This window comes from Erpetoichthys calabaricus, chromosome 6 (genome assembly GCF_900747795.2).
Source record: "Erpetoichthys calabaricus chromosome 6, fErpCal1.3, whole genome shotgun sequence".
NCBI lineage: Eukaryota > Metazoa > Chordata > Cladistia > Polypteriformes > Polypteridae > Erpetoichthys > Erpetoichthys calabaricus.
In genome coordinates this window covers 2,949,765-2,971,855 of record NC_041399.2, presented here as the reverse complement: position 1 = coordinate 2,971,855, position 22,091 = coordinate 2,949,765, and the positions used below count along the sequence as shown (strand labels likewise).

The following is a 22,091-nucleotide window of genomic DNA, read 5'->3' as shown; positions in this document are numbered from 1 at the left end:
CACACTATCTATCTAGCTATAGGCAATTTTTAATGCAGTGCAATGAAATAATTGCATAATTAGATCTGGACCACCCTGTATTATATAGTGCCTTTCATATCTATCTATCTATCTATTGTGTTATCTTTCCAGTGTCGTCCACTTCCTGAAGGTCATTGTCACTCCTTCACCTTTCAGAACACGACGGACCCTCACAACTGTAAGTCACTTTCTGGCCCGAGATGCCTGCTCTTTTTACAAGACCACCAATCCTTGAGTTGCTTTTGGTCAATTTGTTTCTTTTCAGTTAAAGTGGGACTTCCATCTTGGACCCCACCGCTTCATCTTATAACACATCAAATGTATTTCACCTGACCAAACCCCACTCAGGACGCCTTACGATAGTTAAAGGAGTTTTTGTGTTGCGTCTTGAACTTGAATTTCGCTTAGCGTTTGGATTTCATTCCTCGACCCCCTCTAACCTGGACCCCCGGTATTCCTGCCTGTCCCGGTCTGATCAGCTGCCCTGCCCTGTTGGTGTTCTTCATTTTCAGACGAAGCTATTAGATTAGCAGATTGTCTCTCTCCTTGTCTCTCCTGATCGTACAAAGGCGCTGTGACAGGCGCTATATACCAGGAAGACAGATTGCCATCAACAAACCTCAGCTGATATTTTATAAGTTCATGCAGAAGAAACAAGCAGGCGGTCAACAGAAACTCATTGCTCCATCTACGGTAGCTGCGCCCACAGTGGTCGGCGTCACTCGGCGTTCTACGTTACCTTGTTGAGGGGTCTGACACTGCGGCCCCGTCCAAGAGCTTGTGCAGTTGCAGAAGTAGCCGTTGATGCCATCGATGCACTGCCCCCCGTTCTGGCAGGGGTTGCTGAGGCACTCGTTGATGTTCTCTGTGCAGTTGATGCCCGTCCAGCCGGAGTCACAGGTGCACAGGTATCCGGACGCCGTACTCTGGTCGAGACAGAAAAGACAGACGACAAGTAGATGTTTAGAGCCAGCGCCACACGCTCTGAGCTTCATTGTCTCCACCCGCTGCTGGGCACTGGAGAGGAGTCGGGTGTGCTTGAGATTCACCAGCTTCTAACGCACTGGCGGAGACCACCTGAGACCCCACAAACACTGCCCTGAAGAAAGGGACCAGGAGGTTAACGTGACTCAGGTGCCATGCTGAGGTCGTGACTTGGGAGGTCAGTCAGATCTGCTCGTCCAACCAAAGACAAAACCTTCAGTCGTAGTCGTCGTTCTACCGAGAAACTTCTGTCACAGATGTCACCCAAATGTCACGTGTCATGAGCTAACGTGCTAAGCCTTTAGAAACATGGATGCAATTGCACCACAAAATGGTGGTGCCCCCATCAAACAAAAAAAAAGGCAAGTATTCTGGGACCACCAGGGGGCATAGCGACACCCCAAGCCCTCGACACAACTCTGGCCACGGATTCAAACAGAGAGAACTTCATTACACAAAAGTATCTTTACAGGCCTTCCTGATCTGTTTACATGGCACAGCACTGAACACAGAATACGATTTGAAACTCTTCCTCGTCCTTCATCCTACTCTGCCTCCCGACTTCGACTCTCAGAGCTGAGGTGGTGGACTTTTCTGGTGGCTCAGGCAGAAGGTCCCTAAAGTAGGGAGAGTCGCATCCTTACAGCTCCCCCTGGTGGCACCCATGGAACCCAGCAAGGACTACGCAAGTGAGGTGTTTGGGGGTGGCAAGTAGGGCGACTGTGCCAGGCCCTGCGCCTAAGGGGGCTCCACTTTTGAGGTCTGCGTGTCCTGTTCGAGCGGAATTGTCAAGTGATATGTTGATAAAGTCCGCGTGTTATCTTACAAAAATTTAGCTGAACACTGTAATGAGAAAATCTGCTGTACATTAACATTATTTTTATTATTTATACAGTCCACACATACCGGTGACAGCTTTTGGCATAACTGGCCTCGCGTGGGGTTGGTCAGCCCTTGGCCCCACCCTGCACACCCTAAGGCTGCCTCAGGGACTACGAGTCCCAGCATGCCCCGCAGGTGGTTATCAGGGAGCACCAATACAAGTGTGTTCTGCCATCTAGCGTATTGGGGGGGTGGGGGGGTTGGAGGTGCACTTCATGATCAGGTTTGGGGGTATGCTGCACCCACCACACGACAGACCACCTGGATTGGGACCCGAGTGCAGTGGGTGACACCTCTGCGCCACACTAGAACTGGAGTGCCAATCCTGCCACCCACCACCAAGTTTTCCCTGGAAACTGGAGGACCTGCTTGCAAACCTTCCATCATTGTGGCATCTCAGCCAGGTAGGGAGCTTCCAGGAATGCCAAGTATGTTATGCCAGTCTGTTGTGTAGGGCAGGCGATGAGCTTCACCCTCGTCAGAACAGCAGTCCCTCAAAAATGAAACCAAATCACAAAAATAACTGGAACAAAATTCAGCATCCCCAAGCACCAGAGCAGGCACAGCTGATGAACACGACTCGTGACATTCCACATCTGCGTATTGGCGTCTTCATTATTAGCATTGGAGACCCTTTGGCAGGCTGCAAATTTCACTTTTGTTTTAGCGATCAAGTTTGAGGAAAAGCTGAGTGATTCTCCGTCTCGACCTTCACTCTGGTGTCTCTTCTCCAGGTCACCTCCTCTACTCTAGGTGGCCTTTATTATAAAAAAACATAATACAAAATATCCAAAAACTGAAATATAAAAGATTATTTTGGTGATTGGACATTTGGGATATTTTTCTCTGCTGTTGGTTTCTACCTTTTATCTTTTCAGATTTGGATTTTTTTGTTTGTATGTTTTTGGTTCCCCCTCTCATTCTGTGAACTCCTTGACCATTTCTTGAATTCACTTCTTGTTTTAGTTTTGAATTCTTTACCCAATAAACTTTATTATTATTATTATTATTATTATTATTATTATTATTCTGTGGTGGGTTGGCACCCTGCCCGGGATTGGTTCCTGCCTTGTGCCCTGTGTTGGCTGGGATTGGCTCCGGCAGACCCCCGTGACCCTGTAGTTGAGATATAGCGGGTTGGATAATGGATGGATGGATTATTATTATTATTATGATGCGGGAGCAGCCGAAAGAAGAAGATTATGAGAAACACAGTTACAGCCTTCACTGGGCCAGGGGTTTACTGTACAGCTCTCCTCTCCAAAGCCAAGCCCCACAGATTCACCGACGACTTTCACGTTGATACTCACAATGCACTGGCCGTGCACACAGGGGTTATGATGCTGGCAAATGTCGCTGACAGCCGTGCAGCCATAGGGTCCGTATCCATTACCAGCGTACCCCGGTGGGCACACACAGGTGGGCAGGCTGCTCTCTGTTGGTGAGAAGATGAGGAGATGTTTAGATTCACAGACGTGAGACACTGCGGCTTTCCAGTTTGCACAGTGACATTCTTACAAGTTCTGCCACAGACAAGGGACAGCAGTGTGACACCAACAATAAAAACAATAATCTGAAGACAACACCAGGAATATCAAATACTGGGAAAAGTTATATAGTGCCTTTCACATCCATCTATCTATCTATGTAATAAATGACAGGTATATTATTAGATACAAAGGCAGTTTAAAGTAGATAGATTGGCATTAAAACCACTCGTTAATAGATACGTACATATACAGAGAAATTAAAGGTTCTAGACAAGAAACAGATGTAAGGCACTATACAGACATAAAAGGTACAATATATTAGGTAGGTACAAAATGTGCAGCACATATATATATATATATATATATATATATATATATATATATGTATATATATATATACATAAATATATATATAAATATATATATAAAATATATATATATATATATATGTATATATGAAAACTGCCATATAATAAATATATATGTAGATAGATATGAAAGGCACTATAAAATAGAAACATACATGTGAAAGGAACTACATAAGAGACAAACAAATCAAAAGAGAACTCTATAACTCACAAAAAATAACTTTATATTATACAAATATGAAATGTGGTTTACAGTGGAAAGATACAAAGGAAGACATATAATAGATAAACAGAGAGATGGACAGATATGTGAAAGGCAGAATTTCAAAGATAGATAAGATCTATATAATACATATACAGCCAGATAGGTATAAAAGGCACTATATAATAGATAGATAGATAGATAGATAGATAGATAGATAGATAGATAGATAGATAGATAGATAGATAGATAGATAGATAGATAGATAGAGTGAAAGGCACTATATAATAGATAGATAGATAGATAGATAGATAGATAGATAGATAGATAGATAGATAGATAGATAGATAGATAGATAGATAGATAGATAGATAGATAGATAGATAGATAGATAGATAGATAGATAGATAGATAGTTTAGTTCCTTCATTCAGCTGTTCAGTGTCCCTGTTTCTTAATTTATCTTCTGCCCGGTGGAGACAGCGGCCCCTAAGCTCAAGTGCCATACCTGGGTTGGGTGCACACGATGCCAGCGGGTGGCAGCCGCCGTTGTTGACGGAGCAGATGCTCGTCTGGGTGCACACTTTGCCGTTCCCTTCATAGCCTGTAGAAGAAATGCAATGACAGTCAGGCACACAAGCCTTTCTTTCGGTCACCTGGTGGGACTTTGTGTTGCCCAGTTTGGTCACTGGTGAGAGACAAAGCGAATTTTATTGAGATTTTCTTAGACAGCCATGAGGTCCGACACGTAACTCCAGTCACACGTATCAAATTCCCATCTGGGGGGACATCTTGTTGGTTTATTTTGTTAATAAACTAAATGTCTGCCCTTCTAAACAGTGGACCCGTTGCTTTGGTGTGATAAGAGATGCCTGGCAGGACTCAGCCCTCTCTTGTTATCCGGTCCAGTGATATATTTGGGGTCCAGGCACATCACGCAGTATCATGGTGACCACGTAGATCCTGCAGTGTCACCACACTGAATATCCTGGGAATTCTTTACAATCGACTCGTTTACACGGACCAAGACCACCTGTGAGCAGCAGAGGCCCGAGTGTAGCCACCACCACCACCATCACCACCACCGTCAATGTCTGCGGAGTTTCACTTTGTTTAAAACTCGAGTCCTGTGTCACATTATTACTATAACTTTTTGTAACATTTTATTAATTTTATTAAAGCCAAATAACATTCCATACCAGCGAGTCAAGTTGAACAAGCTGCACCAGTTCTCCTTTGTTGTGGTGGGACGCTACTCCTCGTTCAGAAGGTTGTGTTTCTACGCGTCTCAGTTGTTTTTGTGAAAGTTAAACGAACAGCAGGGCTGATAAGAAACACTCAGTGATCGGAGAGGCTGCGCTCTGCCGGGCCCTAATGCTTTTGTCTTCTTCTTTCTGATGCCCCCTATGTACTGTACGCGTGTTACCCATGAATTTGCTCGTATTTGGTGAGATGGCCAGCTCATCGGTGACGTCCCTCTACAGATCGCCTACCACGAGTTCACTCATATTTCGTGCTTGACGCTTTAAACTCAGCCCCGGTGGGATTGAACAATAACGCAACATTTTTTTCAAACCCTGCATGACATCATTCATTTCCAACTTGCTCCAACTAGACGACAGTGTTTGGTTGTCCTGCGGTGGGTTGGCGCCCTGCCCGGGTATTTGTTTCCTGCCCTGCGCCCTGTGTTGGCTGTGATTGGCTCCAGCAGACCCCCATGACCCTGTAGTTAGGATATAGCGGGTTAGACGATGACTGACTGACTGACTGGTTGTTAAAATGCCCGTATTGGATTCCCCAATTCCACGTTGTAATGTTTTCTTTGTCCCCTCACAGATGGCTGAATCGTTGTGTCACATCTGGGCCTGGCGTGAGGGAACAATGTGCCCCAAAGCAGACATCGGCTCAATGCGGCCAAAGAGAGACATCCAGAATAGCTGTAACTGTAACAGAAATCGATGAGTATCCCCCTGGCAATTCGGCGTCCTTGTGATCGTCTATGAAACGACTTCTTGGTGCCCGCTTGAGCGTGGCACTCCTAGGCCAGTGCCCACTCCTGATACGCCTTTCTTGAACGTCCCGATGCCATCTGACGTACAGATTATCATCATCTCCTAAATGAGAGGCGTTTCATCTTTCACTTCTGCGGGTCTCCTTCTCGATTCTGGTAGAGAAGCTTTGGACGCTGACTTTGGTTCTGCGATTCGTGACAGGTGACCTCCTGGTTTCGACCCCCAGTTGGTTTCGTGAGCGCCCCTTCATCTCCTGGACTGTCTCTCCCTCTGCTTGGCTTACTCAAAGCGCTGCGGGTGTCTTCTGGCCCGACTTTGGGTTTACGATTTCTTTGTCTTGGCCTTTTCTTCTCCCACGTTGGCGTCTCTCAGACTAACATCTGCTCTTGTTTTATTGGCCCAGTTTTTGGCCTTCTCGTTGCCTTTTCCCTCTCCTGGTCCATCAGGTCTTTTTCTCGGCCGCAAAGAAAATCAAAATGGAAGTCCTAACAACGATCAATCCTGTCCCTAAAATACGCCAAAAATAAAAAAAAAATCACATGACTTATTTTTGAAAATCCAACGCTTGGCTGACAAAGAGAGCAGACCACCATCTTGAAGGACGTGAAGGAGTGTGATGAGCCTAGTGGTGAATCATGGGAGCAGCACCTGGAGCTGGGGCTAAAAACAACATGGCCGCCGCCGCCGTCGTGAAAACTGAGACCGGAGTCATGTCCCCCCCACCTTGAACTAAAGCAGCCATGGAATGGCACCACGATGACAATGACATCACTGAACTGCAGGGGAAAACGAGGAACAATAAGAAAACTAAAACTAACAAGAAGAACCCAACCTGCAGAGTGTCGTGATCGAGGCTTCGAGGCCTGTTTCGTTAAGAGAAGCCATTTGTGTACCGTTGTCTGGGTCACGCCCCTCGTCTCTAGGGGCGTGGTCTCTGGGGTCGTGACCTCAACTTGCTCAACAAAGGTCCGCCTTCAACTCGGCACCTCATCCGATCTGCAGATAGAATTCCTTACGTCCTTGTGGATGTTCTGTGCTCTCCTTTCTGCTTGCGACTTTTTGCCTTTTTATTTTTTTACTTTGATTTTGCCTCTCGTCTCAGTTACGGTCGCCACGGTTTATTTTTATTTTCTTTTGTTTTGGCCTTTTGTGCTTCTTTGCTTACCCTCAAATTCAGTTCTCCCGTTCCCCTGCTGAATCAGGACACAAACATTCACGAGGCTCCCAAAATGTAGGGGTCCTAAAGTGTGCCCGGCGAAAAAACACGTCAAGTACGGCAGCCTACCTGGTGGGCACGGCCCGCAATGGAAAGACCCCATCGTGTTCAGACACTGGACCATGGGAGAAACCGAACAGCCGCCATTGTTGCTCTCACATTCATTGATGTCCTGGCACGAGTAACCATTTCCTTGCCAACCTGTAAAACAAAAAGAGACCTCCGAATGTGGTGGGGCTGCTGATACTGGATTGGGGGGGGGGGGGGTCCTGCTGTGAAGCACCACAATGAGGCAGGGAGAGCCCCCCCAAACAAAGAGTGAGGCTCATTGACGGCTCCTGCATGACGAGGTTGGCGCCGGGGGTCTGATCGTCACTCGCAATCACCAAAAGGAGCAGACCTGGACATGTCAGATTTATACACGGTGTGTGTGTGTCTGCTCAAGTGCCTCTCCATAAATGACAATGATGGTGGCAGACAGGTGACCTGCGTCACACACAAGCTGGGATCTTGACAACAAGTGACGGCTGGCAGGTGTGTGTTACTACTACACGGTGACACTTCAGTGACCACCATAACACATCAGAATGGCAGAAAAGCAAAGTGGCTCAGGAGACAAATGGAATAAGCTGTCGGTCACCATGTCCACCGTGTCCTCAAAGTCAGAGAGAGAAGAAGGATCCATGCCCTCTTCCCCAAGCCTTTTAGTGTGCAGCTGTGTCTACGTCTGGCCGGCCCCTTCATGTCTGCCCATAATGAGGTATCATAAGGTGGGCTTCAGAAACTCGAACACCTTGGCCAACCTGTGAGGTACTTGTGCAAACTTCACAGCTGCAGCCTCCCTCATCAATCCCAAGTGAGGTGCCGTCACTCCATCAGAACATAAGGAATCTGACAAACGAGAGGAGACCCCCCCAGAGTCCATCAGGCTCGTTTGTTTAGGCCCCCCGTATCTCGTGCAGCTCCTTCTGCAGGTCTCAGTAGTTTGTTCCACATGACTATGTACAGCTCTTGGTGGTCTCATTTCCATTCCCAGTTTCCCACCACTTACCTGCAGGACAGGAGCCACAAAAGAAGGAGCCGATGGTGTTGAAGCACTGCACCGGGGGGTTGGCCGAGCAAGGGGGGTTGGGAAGGTTACATTCATCGATGTCGGCCGTGCAGGCGGGGGTCCCCGCTGGTGACGTCCACCCACTGTCACAAATGCACTTGTAGCTGGGCTGGAGAAAAAGGAAAAAACAAAATGGATGTGGAGGGGATTCAAATCAATCAATCAATCAATCAATCAATCAATCAATCAATAATAGGCAGCTTCTGTTCAGATGGAAGTAATTCATAAATAAAAACAATTCTGGAAAAAGTACATGAAGCCTAAACTCCCCCCTTGTGTCCCCTCCATTCTATTAAAGCCTGCAATTAACAATTTACAATGAAATGAAATGTGTGGGTGTGTTTGTGTGTGTCCTGCGGTGGGTTGGCACCCTGCCCGGGATTGGTTCCTGCCATGTGCCCTGTGTTGGCTGGGATTGGCTCCAGCAGACCCCCCATGACCCTGTGTTCGGATTCAGCGGGTTGGAAAATGGATGGATGGTTGAAATGGACACCAAAGGGCGCCCCCTGCAGGCTGTCCCAGTCTCTTATGAAATGCATTCATTTAAGCAGATGCTCCTTAAAGGAGGGATGAACAAAGGGAGCAGTCCTGCGCCAACCCCATCTCATGCTGTTTCTAACCCTCTCTGTTAGTCAGTATGCTGCTGCTGAAGAATGTGAATTTCCCATTGGGATTAATAAAGTATCTATCTATCTATCTATCTATCTATCTATCTATCTATCTATCTATCTATCTATCTATCTATCTATCTATCTATCTATCTATCTATCTATCTATCTATCTATCTATCTACTAAACGCCCAACCCAACTGCCCACCCCACCACCACTTGAAACGCACTGGCAGCAAGTGGGCCATAAGTCACCCACCCTGGGCTACCCACCCCACAAAGACACGGCGCCCTCTGGTGGCCTATGATGTTACTGCACTCTTGAGCTATGGCCTACTATTCAGGTGTCAGGTACCCATAATAGGCACTGGTGGTCTTCATAATTGGGCTCACCTGATGCCTTCTGTAAACCCTAAGGATGAAAATGATGCCCTTTGCCAAACCCTTAAGGGCGCAGTGGAAGCTGATCGTAGCAGTCATTGGGCACATGGCAGGGCACCAATCCAGCCTGGTTCTCTAAATGTCATGGTCACCACCCATTGGTGTCAAAAACTTGAAGAGAAATAAAGAGGGGCAACAGTAAAAGAGTTTCAAAATCAAGTTAAGGGAACGTAACCGTGGCAGATCACCATCGAGGAGCCATCAGCCACTAAAATCTGAAGTGATTTGAAGAGTGACGTGGCACTGATGCCCGACAGGTCATGTGCCTGACATTTGAGGTCAAGGTGGCACATCTGTCAATCACAGCGTTTTACCTGCCCAGGCTGCAGTCGGTCGGAGTCAAAGCAGAGGCCGTGATCACAGAGGGCCTGAGAGCCGCCCTGGCAGTCGTCATAGCGGGAAGTGCAGTGGGGTCCGTACCACTCGGGGGTACACTCGCAGCTGTGGAGAACAAGGAGATGTTACTACAGGATGGAAAGGTGAGTTTGCACGTGGAGGGCGAGAAAAGCAGCAGCACCTTAACGTCAAACACCAAAGGAGCATCTCGACTATGTGACGGGCTCGGGCCTGCTGGCACACCAGAGGGTCTCTGACAGTGCGGCGCCCTCCTTACTGCTGGTTCACTAGTGTACTCTTAAACCCCCCCAGCACTGAGTGAGCCCCAAACATGTTCCTGACGGTTGTAAAGCACCTTTGGGCAGCATTCACTATGAAGGGGGACACATTTTATTTGAACCCAATGCTATTTCTTCATAATTTGCCACATAAAGAGACGCGTTCACCCCTGGCAGAGCTCACAGGTTGTGTTCGCGGAGCTCCCTGTAGCTGGCGGCTGTCACCTGACGCAGGTCCCTGTCATGTAAATACGATGCCATCGATAAAGTTTTTCTTTTTTTTTTTTTGTCTTGTCCAGGTGCAACAAGCGAAGGCCGTGACACGTGCCGCCATCAAGTGAAGTTCATTTATGTTCATCATGCTGCGAGACTTGCCCGGGCACCTCCAGACAGAGACCACATCTTTATAAAGGCACACGTTTAGTTTTCTCCAAATAACACTGTCCCGCACACAGCACACTGTGCTCCCAGCACTAATCACCCTTAATCCGGGCCTCTCCTTAAATGTCCGTGGCCACCTTTCCTCTCCTCACGGGAGCTTCGTCCTGCTCCCACTCCTGACTCCAGCTCCCTGATTGTAGGGTGGTGACCCCTTTTATGTTCACCAAGATGTGCTCCAGGTGCCTGATGACGTCTTCCTGGTGGCACTTCCTGGTGTGGCGGAAGTGCTGCCCTTGCACCCAGAAGCACTCTGAGTGTCCCTGGAAGGATCTTCCTCCATCTTCCCGGGTGTGGCAGAAGTAAATGTTTCCCGGGTTCCATGAGGCTTGAGGCGCCCCCTGGCGGTGGCCACGGGTCCCAACGGGTTGGAACCTCCTTGCTCCTCTCCCGTGGTCCTCTCCTGATCCAGGACGGTTACCCCCTTGTGTCCCGGAGGACATAAATGCCACCTCCCGGTCCTTCCAGGCGTCCCGGCTGGGTAAGGACCCAGCTTTCAGTGACACCGTCCACTTATTTAATCAGTTAACAAGGACAGACGTCAGCAGCAGCCCACCTTACCCACCTATCCACCCATCTTCCAAGCCCACCTTATGCGGAGTAGGGTCGCAGGGAAGCCATCCCAGCCAGCAGAGGGTGCAAGGCAGGAACAACTCCTGGGTGGGCCACCAGACCACCGCACAGAGCTGCAGTGCTTTCATTTTAACCCTTAAACTGCCACATACTTTGGGTGGGGGGGGGGGGGGTTAATGGATCCCCTGGACGCCACTGCACTTTTTAAGGAAACGTCACAATTAACCAAGAAAAGGTGAAGTTTTAATGGAACACAATGCAAAGAACATCACAATTACTGCAACCCTGACCATCTGAACTGAACATCCATCCATCCATCCATTTTCCAACCCGCTGAATCTGAACACAGGGTCACGGGGGTCTGCTGGAGCCAATCCCAGCCAACACAGGGCACAAGGCAGGAACCAATCCCGGGCAGGGTGCCAACCCACCGCAGCTGAACTGAACAACTGTAAAAAAAATGACTGCAATAATCGTTATTATGATATGTAGAAGGTGCGAGTGGCGCCATTGATGACGTTGAGGAATCACCGACTGTGCCAACTGCACTTGAACTGGCAGCACACAGGCAGACAGAGGCCAATGCTGACCAACGCCCAGGGACAGGTATGCTGCAGGGGGCACCAGTGGTCACAAGCTGCCTGCTCAATAAGTGGATGGCACGGACTGATCAGCTCCGGCGTGCTGGAAAATTTCACTGCAATCCGATTCTAGCCGGTTGTGGTGGTTTAAGGGTTAAAATGGCAGTGAAGGGTCGCGGGCGTCCAGCGTGAACACGAAAGCCTTTACACTCACCGAATACCATTGAAGCAGGCATCCCAGGAGAAGGCACACAGAGACTCAACTCGGATTGGCACAGTGAGCCCCCAGAAATGGGCACCTTTCACTTTTATTACCATTCTGATCATTTCTGCCATCTGACTTCTAGCACTCCACTGTTCCAGTCCTGCCTCTTCTGTAATTAACTCCACCAATAATTCTTAATAATAATTCTCTGTCCATCTTTCATAAGGGGGGCTTATTCTGTCCCCCAACCAATGAGTTCACATCCCCTTCTCTTATTTGGCTCTCCAGCCCATCTGACCTTTGGCTTATGAGCTATCGGTGTTTTCAGGCTCATACGAAATAATCAAAAATATCTGTAGGCATAATAAGTCTTTGTAATTCTCCGTCTGACGTCTTAACGCTTAGTGAAATATCGACTTGCTTTTCTAATTCGTGCAAACGAGCGATTTTAAGAATGCGATTTTCTAAAATACACCCAGTTTGAAGCAGCAAAGGCTTCGAGTAAAGAAAGCGCGACGTCCGCTTGCCCTGCGACAGAAAAGTCAGACATTTTATCAGAGGGTCTATTCAGGTGGGACCCTCAGGTTCTCGTGTTTCCTGTTTGCTTATTTGCTGGCAGCAGCCATCGTGGGTGGCAGTTGTGACATTGGCTTCATTTTGGTAGCTTCAGGCTGCGTATTCCAGATTTCTGTCGAGTCATTTTGACACTGGGGGGGGGGGGGGGGGCAACGTGAGTTTTACCTTCTCAGTTGAACCCGGAAAGAAAAACAAAGGTTGGCACCAAAGTGGGCCGAGTGGCAGCAGTGGTGACAGAGCTGTCCATGTGCCCTGAAATGCTCTGTTCCGAGTACGCATGGTAAACGGAAAGGCACTATAGACATAAAAATGTATTGTTATTATTAGAAACTGATTTATTTATGCATTGATTGATAACAGGAGCCGGCGCCGCTGATACAGACTCACAATGCTGGGTCACCTCCTCACACACACACACACACACACAGCGGTTCAACGTCAGATGCACACTGAAGTCAAATGCTTGCTTTGTTTCCTACACGGCGCCCACTCTTTGCCCATTGCGTTCTGCGCTGTGCGTCACGCTGAGGGGCAGGGTGGTCCGTGTTGCTCAAGTCTGCTGATTACACTGCGCTGTATCAATAATATGAGTCTTAGACTTCTGAAGGAGCCAAAGCCACCTGCACGGTTGATGAAGACCCTGGGGCTGATGACACCGTGCTGTGGAGCACCAGACAGAAGGAAGTGGAGAGGAAGAGCGGAGAAGAGCTTTGGAAGATAGAGGGGTGAATATGAAGAAGAGGAGGAAGAAGAAGAAGACGACGACGGGAGGTCAAATGGTGATAAGGATTGAGACGTTAAGGTACAGGGAGAGGCCACTGAAGAGAGTGGAGACGTTTAAACATCGAGCATCAGCGGTAGCCCAAGATGGAGATTTAGAAGCCGAGACAACCCATAGAGTGCTGTGTGATGGAAGATTTAAGGCAGGGGTGTCCAGCGCCGGTCCGGGTGGGCCGTAGTCACTGCAGCTTCTCCTTCTAACTCTTTTCACTGCTAATGAACTCCTTTTCCCTTCATTTTCATAGCCCTGTTTTGAAGGATTCACTCCTCTCAATTGATTTGTTTCTTCATTAAACAGAAATGAGACATGAAATGAGCCGACAGATGACCACCAGCTAAACTGGAACGTCAAACTCCGGCCAGTTTCTTAATCAGAAGCCGATTCTTGCTGTTAATTAAAGCCATCATTGAATATCAGGACTTGTTGCTGCTCTCCTTCTGTTGATTACCTGTTTTTTTTGAAGACCACCATCAAGATCTTTTGGTGACCTGAACAGACCAACGTGACCGAGACCCTCACCTTTCTTTATTTTCAGGTGAGCTGGTCATGTGGGGGCTCATTATTGTGTGGCTGCTTTAAGGGGTGTGAGTCACGTCAATTAAAACAAAGGCAGAACAGCAGCAAAAATAGCTCACTAATGAAGAAGATGGTCAGAATGAAAACCTGCAGCCACTGCGGCCCACCAGGAACAGAGTTGGACACCCCTGATTTCAGGAGTAGGTGAAAGGTCAGGTTTATAAGACTGTGGTAGGACCAGCAATGATGTATAGAGCTGAGACACGGGCAGTGAGGGGAGCACAGCAGGAGAAGTTGGCAGAAATGAGAACGTGGAGATGGACGTGTGGAGTTACAGGAAAGGACAAGAGTCAGAGGTCCAACAGAAGTTGCAGAGACATCTAAGAAAGTGCAGGAATGTAAGCTGAAGTGGTATGGACGTGTGATGAGGAGACACAGTGGAGATGTGGGCAAAAGACTGATGGGAATGGAAGTCCAGGAGGACAAAGTGGAGGTTCTGAAGGAAAATGGCCTGACGGAGGAGAATGCGGTGGACTGAGGTGTTTGGAGAAGGATAATGCAGGACAATAAATCCACACAGAGGAGGAGGAGGAGGAGGAGAAGGAGAAGGAGAAGAAGAAGTGCCTGATGGAGGAGAATGCGGTGGACTGAGCTGTTTGGAGAAGGATAATGAAGGACAATAAATACACACAGAGGGAGGAGGAGGAGGAGAAGAAGAAAAAAAGATGAAGAGCCATAAAGAAGAAGACGAAGACTAGGAAGAAGAGTGAGGCCAACTAGCCTTCCATGTACCGCGTAGGGTAAAAGACTTCTAAGGGCCTCGGATTTTGTATTTAATTTTTCGTACTTTCCCTTTCTTTGCCCCTTTTGTTTTTGCAGATGATGATGATGTCGCCCGGTTTGGCCGAGCACCTGAGCATTCAGAAGGTGGGATAACACTTCTGTCTCCCCCCACAGGGTCACATTCATATTCCCCCATCTATCTATTACGCAGTGCATTTCAGGTCTATATATTATTTAGGTTGTCCTCTGTCTATTATATAGCGCCTTTCATATGCCCCCGCCCATCCTATGCCAAAGCAGAGCCCCCATTACCTGTAGCTCCCGTCCGTGTTCCTGCAGTTCCCTCCATTCTGACAGGCCATTGGGGTCCCGGCGTACGCCTGACATTCATTGACATCCTCCGAGCAGGTGAGACCCTGGAAAAGGACACAGGACATCAGAGGAGGTCCATGAAGGTCCATGAAGAGACACCAAATGGACACCAGGGGACAATAAACAGCTGGTGCAGGACGATATGCTGAAAGCAGCAAGGACATCACAACTCTCACCGTTGACCAGCGGGGTTAACATAATGGACATCAATCCTATAGGACCCCCTCAGAGTCTGGCATGGGGTGTTGACTTTGAAGATAAAATGACACTAAAGGACAAACCCCTGCCTCAGGTCAGAAGGGGGCACTCTGCTCGTTCTTGGGCTCATGTGCTGAATGGCATTTCAGATTTGTCATCCTCAGTCGTCTTTAACCCGAGGGCTTTTCTTGGATGAATATTTCTAATATTTCAACAACTCACACATCCCAACAGGACCGACGTGGGCACCAAACAAACGAAAAGCCCAGCAGCCACAGCAGAGGGCACTAAGGCTGATTGATGGCCCTTCCTGGAGTGAAGTCCAAACTGAGGACTGTCATTTGTGGTCACCGCACTTCACCTCTCATGCGTCTGCTGGACTGTCACATTCTCTTTACTCAGGACAGTCGGTGTGGCTCAGAGAACGAGAGCCGACCAACCGTGGAGAAGGAGAGCAGAATCCTGAAAAGTCGACCACATCGACCTCCACCACCAAGTGCCACCGTCACCTGGCAGTGCACAAATGCATGAGGTGGCTTTCTACTTTCTCAGTTGCTTTTCTGTAATGAAGATGTCACAGCTAAGGCAGTGCAGCACAAAGGTGTCATTTGGGATTTACACATGACAAGACATCAAATATGGAATTACCCACAATGCACCTGGTCACTCTGACGGGTAATAAGAGTGCAAACATGCTGAGCATCGGCTTGAGGACGCCAGGTCAGTGACGGGCATTTTAATGATTTAGTCCATCACATCTCCATCAGTTGACAGTGAAGAGACAAAGGGGACAACAGTAAATGTCACCACTTAGTCAGCACTGTCACTCTGAAGTCACAAACTAGAATGTCAAACAACCATTGAGAATAAAAAAACACTGCAATGGACGTGTCCTCACCTTCCAGTTACCTGGACAAATGCAGTGAAAAGCACCCAGCAGATTCAAACAGGTCCCAGAATGCTGACAGGGATTACTGGTGCAGGACCGCTGCTGGACCACCTGAAAAAAGAGAGAAGATGACGCGTGAGCACAAGCATGACTTCAGCAAAACTGGACCACCAAAAACACAAAATCACACAGCGGGGGCTACCAGTGAGAAAAGGGAGGAAGAGGTGACGAGTCACAGGCTGTGATATAGCGCCTTTCATATCCATTTACTATGTGGTGCATTTCACATCTACATATGATATACCACCGGCCATCAGTCTTACTGGCATATAGCGCCTCTGACTACCTGCTATATACTGAACTGTCTGTCTGTCTGTCTGTCATACGGTGCCCTTCTTGTCTACCTAAGACACTGAACCATAACTTTCATATTTATTTAGCATATGTGTGTACTGAAAGATTTTAAATGTGTCTGTCATATAGTGCCTTTCAGATCTATCTATCTATCTATCTATCTAATATAGTGCCTTTCACATCTATCTATCTATCTATCTATCTAATATAGTGCCTTTCACATCTATCTATCTATCTATCTATCTATCTAATATAGTGCCTTTCACATCTATCTATCTATCTATCTATCTATCTATCTATAGTGCCTTTCACGTCTATCTATCTATCTAATATAGTGCCTTTCACATCTATCTATCTATCTATCTATTATATAGTGCCTTTCATATCTATCTATCTAATATAGTGCCTTTCACATCTATCTATCTAATATAGTGCCTTTCACGTCTATCTATCTGTCTAATATAGTGCCTTTCACGTCTATCTATCTATCTAATATAGTGCCTTTCACATCTATCTATCTATCTATCTATCTAATATAGTGCCTTTCACGTCTATCTATCTGTCTAATATAGTGCCTTTCACGTCTATCTATCTATCTAATATAGTGCCTTTCACATCTATCTATCTATCTATCTATCTATCTATCTATCTATCTATCTATCTATCTATCTATCTAGCTATCTATTATATAGTGCCTTTCATATCTATCTATCTAATATAGTGCCTTTCACATCTATCTATCTATTATATAGTGCTATCTATCTATCTATCTATTATATAGTGCCTTTCATATCTATCTATCTAATATAGTGCCTTTCACATCTATCTATCTATCTATCTATCTATCTATCTATCTATCTATCTATCTATCTATCTATCTATCTATCTATCTATCTATCTATCTATCTATCTATCTATCTATCTATCTATCTCCTTTCTGTAAGCCCCCTTGCCCCATTCTACTTTGTCTTCTTTCACCTTTTGCCCAGCAGTGTCAGTTAACCTTTATAAAGCGCCTCGTTGCTAATTTTTAACCAATGGCCGTTCATATCCATTAACCTGAGTGGTCTGCTCACACTGAGTAACTAAGAGTGGGCTTTGCTCCAAAGACGGCCCTGATGGTCCATTGCTTGTGATTCTGGGGTCTCCATTCCACTGATGTGATTTATTTTCACAGCAGGCTCGCTCTGTGATTGATGCCCACCCTGATGGCTGATGCCTACCTGTGTGGTTATGTCGCCAGCTCTGCTGCTTGACCCCTCATCTCTGTGCTACTTGTGCTCTGAGTTTTAACACAAAGCGGCCCCCCGTGGCTCACAGGTAATGTGAGGTGCTGGGTGGTCTCCTGGCCTCAGACCCCCTGCAGATTTTATTTTTTATCTCCAGCCGTCTGGAGTTTTTTTGTTTTTCTGTCCCCCTTGGCCATCAGACTTTACTCTTATTCTATGTTAATTAGGGTTGTCTTAATTTAATTCTTACTTTGTCTTTTATTTTTCTTTTCTTCATCATGTATAGCACTTTAAGCTCCATTATTTGTATGAAAATGTGCAACAGAAATAAATGTTGTTGTTGTTGTTGTGAGTGTCTAAGAGAAGTTTAAGAATACAAACCCATTCACAATAAAAAGATCAGTAAATGAATAATGGATAAAAAAAACACATTTATCCCTGAAGGGCAGTGTGACCCCCCATGTAACCAATGAAGAGTCCGGGGTATCCCCCTGTGCAGATGATGACCCTTTTAGATAAAAGCTGCCTGACATTTTCTGACTTTTTTATTATTTGTTTAATAAATTCTTTAAATATTAAGTATCTTTGTTCTCTGCCCTGACACTTTTCATTTTTACGCTTTTCTCCTCACTCCTTCTGATACTTTATTTCCAATTTTAAAAGCCTTATCCCCGTTCCTGAGGCCAGTGTGGCCAGAGGCCTGCACCTCTGAGTTGGGGTAAGGCTGCCTTGTGGTAGGCCCAGACCTAAAATAAGTGCAGGCCTGACTCTTCAATTTCAGGAATCATAAGATTGACTTGGAAATGTTTCTAATGTTTCACTTGCTGACCCTTCATGTTCTCCTCTGTTTGGCTGCCACCTTCCATTGCATGTGCCGTCGTCAACCATTAGAAGAAAAACAGAGCGGCACTTGAAGCTGTGCAGGGGAGAGCAGCAAGGTGCATCATGGGACTTAAGGACATGACCCAAAAATGAAATCTGTTTAGTCTCGAGACTGAGTGGGGACCCCAAAGTCATTGATAATGGAGATCCAGAAGGTCCCCTTCAATGTAGCTGAGGACTCATCATTAGAAATTAAGGAGAAGAGAACTTCGGCCTGAAGACAGGAAGAGCTTCTTTACACAAAGGATTGTGGGAATCAGGAGCAAACTGGTAAGTCAAGGACTTGAAGTGGGAACCTCAGGTGTGAGGATGTGAGGATGAGATGTTGGGACAGCTGAGCAAAGAGAGACCAGTGGAGTGACGGTGGGGGTGTGTGTGTGGGGGGGGGGGTCTTCTCTCGTCTGTCCAGCTTATGATGTTCTTATTTAAAGAAGTTGAAACGTCACAGGCAGAGGACTTTGGATTTGAATACGCAACGTCACTAACACGAGTGCATTACGGTCAACGCTGTGCTCTTCAGGCCACCGGTGCCTGGGGACAGCAAACAGACGGTGACCAAAATGGCCGTATCCATAAAAAAATAACACGGCACGGTGATGGGACGGGAAATATCTGACGCTGAAGCTTAAACTAAATGAGAGAAATCAATGAAGACCCCCAACAGAGACACATGCATGACTCCAGAAGTGAGGGGACAAAGCAGAATCAAACATTTGTAACGGCGCACTTCAGAGGAGCAGAACACTGGCGTGTCACCTTAGACCTGAGCAAAGCATCGCTGGACTGGCCAGCCTTGGGGGGGCACCAAAATTTTAGATCAGATTTGTGTAGAATTTGGGTAAAAAGCAGCCCACCCTTCATATCTTAATGATAAACCGTTAAAGCAGTGAGCGGTCGAACGTCCTCACCTGCTCCAGATTCTGGACTTTGCTCTCCAGAGACGTCACCTGAAACAGAAAAAGAAGATTTAGTGTAACAGAAAACGATTAAAACAAGAAACGTGACAGGAGGGGCGGAGCAGAGACGCCCTCCATGGCGCTACTGACACAGGGCTTCACCACCATTACTGTCTCACGTCCCCCCAACCGATGTCTCGACGTCCCCTTCAACTGAGTCCGTGTTGTACAGAGTCAGGTGTCCATGGTGACCGTCACCACCGCTGCCACCTCATAAACGGGCCTGCAGTTAGGACGGTGGTCTGCCTCTTCTTCACACGTAACGCTTTTTCTGTTCCAGTTGCTCTTTTAGAAGGACAACAATAAGAAATACACTCGAGGAGAGGGACATGAAGAAGAGAGAAGGACGGAGAAATGCAAAGGTTCACAGATTACTGACCATCAAGGGCTGAAGTCACAATGGCTGATGAGGAAGCGAGTAAAGAACATCGAGATGGAGACACCGTGACATGGAGTTGGAGTTTCCTCCGAGGCTCCCCAAATCAGCGGCGGAGTGTCGTGAACGTGTCGGGGTTTACACCTCAAAACACCCACTAGAGGGGAGGAAACTCCGGCGAAGTTACAAAAACAGACAACAGCAGAGTCTTTAGATATAAATAGATTAATTTCACAAAAATAAGCTCAGAGGAGCACAAAGGCAAAAGGAGTTGCATGAAACAAGAAGATCATCGAGAGGCAAACAGGTCCAAATACAGAAAGCTCAAGAATGGACAAAATGACAGAAGGACAGAGGTCCAAAAATGAGGAAAACGAAGAATCAAACAGCACAACAGTCAACATTCAATGAACCGCAAAGGACTGTGGGCTACCCTCAGCTTTTAAAGGGCTCTCCCCTGACAGTGATGGGCAGGTGACCCCGCCTCTAGAGGGACCACCCACAAAACACGTGGCACACAGTAAAGGATACATAGATACACAGAAAATGAATGATCCAAAGTATTAACATAAGAAAAAATTAAACAAAACGGGGAGGGGGGGGCCCACTTGAAACAAAGCACAGCACAGGTGACAATCCTAACTGGACCACCCAGCAGAACTCAGCCAGGCCCCCAATAAACCAGCTGGCTTCACCAGGAGCCGTCCTGAAAATGAGGAGCTGGCCCAGCAAGTATAAATATCACCAAAAATATAAGAAAAGCCCTTCAAGGGGAGGGATGACCATAAACCCTTGGCTTGTATTCCAAAAGGTCAAATGAAGAATCTTTATACGAATAAAAATAAAGAATTCCATTTACAGAGCGCTTTTCAAGCTACACGGCTTGCCTTACAGAAGCACCGAGGAGCCACCTTAACCACCACTGATGTGCAGCACCGACCTGCACAAGGCGACGGCAGCCATTTTTGTGCCAGTTTATTATCATATATTAGCTGTTAGGTGGTGAAGGAGTAAGAAGGATGGTTAGGGGGTCAGGATGGATGAGGCAGGGGTGGGCAGTTTAACCAGGACATCAGGAAACTCTCTTTGAAAGACCACAGAGGGTTAAGTACCTCAGTGTTGAGTCTCATTTGAAAGATGGCACCATTTTAACATTACGGTGTCACCGTCACTGCCCTGAACCACACAGACTATAGGGTAAGCACCCCCTGATGGCCTCTGCACCACCTCATCCAGTAGCAACCCACAATTTTTCCAGTTGGTCTCCCATCTAAGTACTGGCCTGGAGCAAACCTGCTTAGCACGACCCATTCTGAAGTGCAGGTGGCATACAGGTAAATAAATTAATAAAAGATTTAGTAACAAAAAACAGAAAACTACAAAGAAAGGCTCAAAACTTCAAAAGGAAGCACAAAGGTGTAGCCTAAATGACAATCCACAGCAAACAATAAAAATCCAAACTCAGAATCCTTAGAATCAAAAATCCAGAAACTCCAACAAGAAAACACCAAGAGATGAATGACCACCCACTCCTGAGCCTTCTCTGCCCACTTAAATAGCCAAAGGGCAGTGTTTGACAATGCGGGTTCAGCTCCAGGCTCCCATCTGGCTTCTGGGGAGCTCTCGAACCCAACACCGTCGGTAATGTCACCAGATGAGCTGGTCAGTGAGGACATCACGAAACAAGAGGATGGTGCAAAAAGTACAAAAATCAAAAACAACAACATCAAAACATAAATTAGTGCAGTACTCAAATGTCCATAAATCTTCTTCTTCTTTCGGCTGCTCCCATTAGGGGTTGCCACAGTGGATCATCTTCTTCCATATCTTCCTGTCCTCGTCATCTTGTTCTGTCACACCCATCACCTGCATGTCCTCTCTCACCACATCCATAAACCTTCTCTTCCTCTTCTCCTCTTGCCTGGCAACTCTACCCTTAGTACCCTTCTCCCAATATACCCTTCATCTCTCCTCTACACATGTCCAAACCAACACAATCTCACCTCTCTGACTTTGTCTCCCAACCGTCCAACTTGAGCTGACCCGCTAATGTCCTCATTTCTAATCCTATCCATCCTCGTCACACCCAATGCAAATCTTAGCATCTTTAACTCTGCAACCTCCAGCTCTGTCTCCTGTGCCCCCGTCTCCAGCCCATATGACACAGCTGGTCTTACTACCGTCCTGTAGACCTTCCCTGTCATTTTTGCTGATATCCGTCTGTCACAAATCACTCCTGACACTCTTCTCCACCCATTCCACCCTGCCTGCACTCTTTTTCACTTCTCTTCCACAATCCCCATTACTCTGTACTGTTGATCCCAAGTATTTAAACTCCTCCACCTTCGCCAACTCTACTCCTTCATCCTCACCACTCCACTGACCTCCCTCTCATTCACACACATCTGTTCTGTCTTGTTCCTGCTGACCTTC

The 22,091-nt window shown here is 46.9% G+C and overlaps 1 protein-coding gene across 1 annotated transcript in view; it reads right to left on the bottom strand.

Annotated features, from left to right (window-relative positions):
* The window catches only part of cubn (cubilin (intrinsic factor-cobalamin receptor)), a 291,472-nt gene that overhangs the window by 256,560 nt on the left and 12,821 nt on the right, over positions 1 to 22,091 (bottom strand). The window contains exons 4-12 of the mRNA XM_051929225.1: positions 19,235 to 19,273; positions 15,871 to 15,972; positions 14,715 to 14,818; positions 9,650 to 9,776; positions 8,226 to 8,394; positions 7,244 to 7,375; positions 4,455 to 4,550; positions 3,198 to 3,322; positions 761 to 947 (exon numbers count right to left, since the gene is read on the bottom strand). Of these exons, the coding sequence (XP_051785185.1) occupies positions 761 to 947; positions 3,198 to 3,322; positions 4,455 to 4,550; positions 7,244 to 7,375; positions 8,226 to 8,394; positions 9,650 to 9,776; positions 14,715 to 14,818; positions 15,871 to 15,972; positions 19,235 to 19,273 (1,081 nt within the window). The remainder of the gene's footprint in view (positions 1 to 760; positions 948 to 3,197; positions 3,323 to 4,454; positions 4,551 to 7,243; positions 7,376 to 8,225; positions 8,395 to 9,649; positions 9,777 to 14,714; positions 14,819 to 15,870; positions 15,973 to 19,234; positions 19,274 to 22,091) is intronic.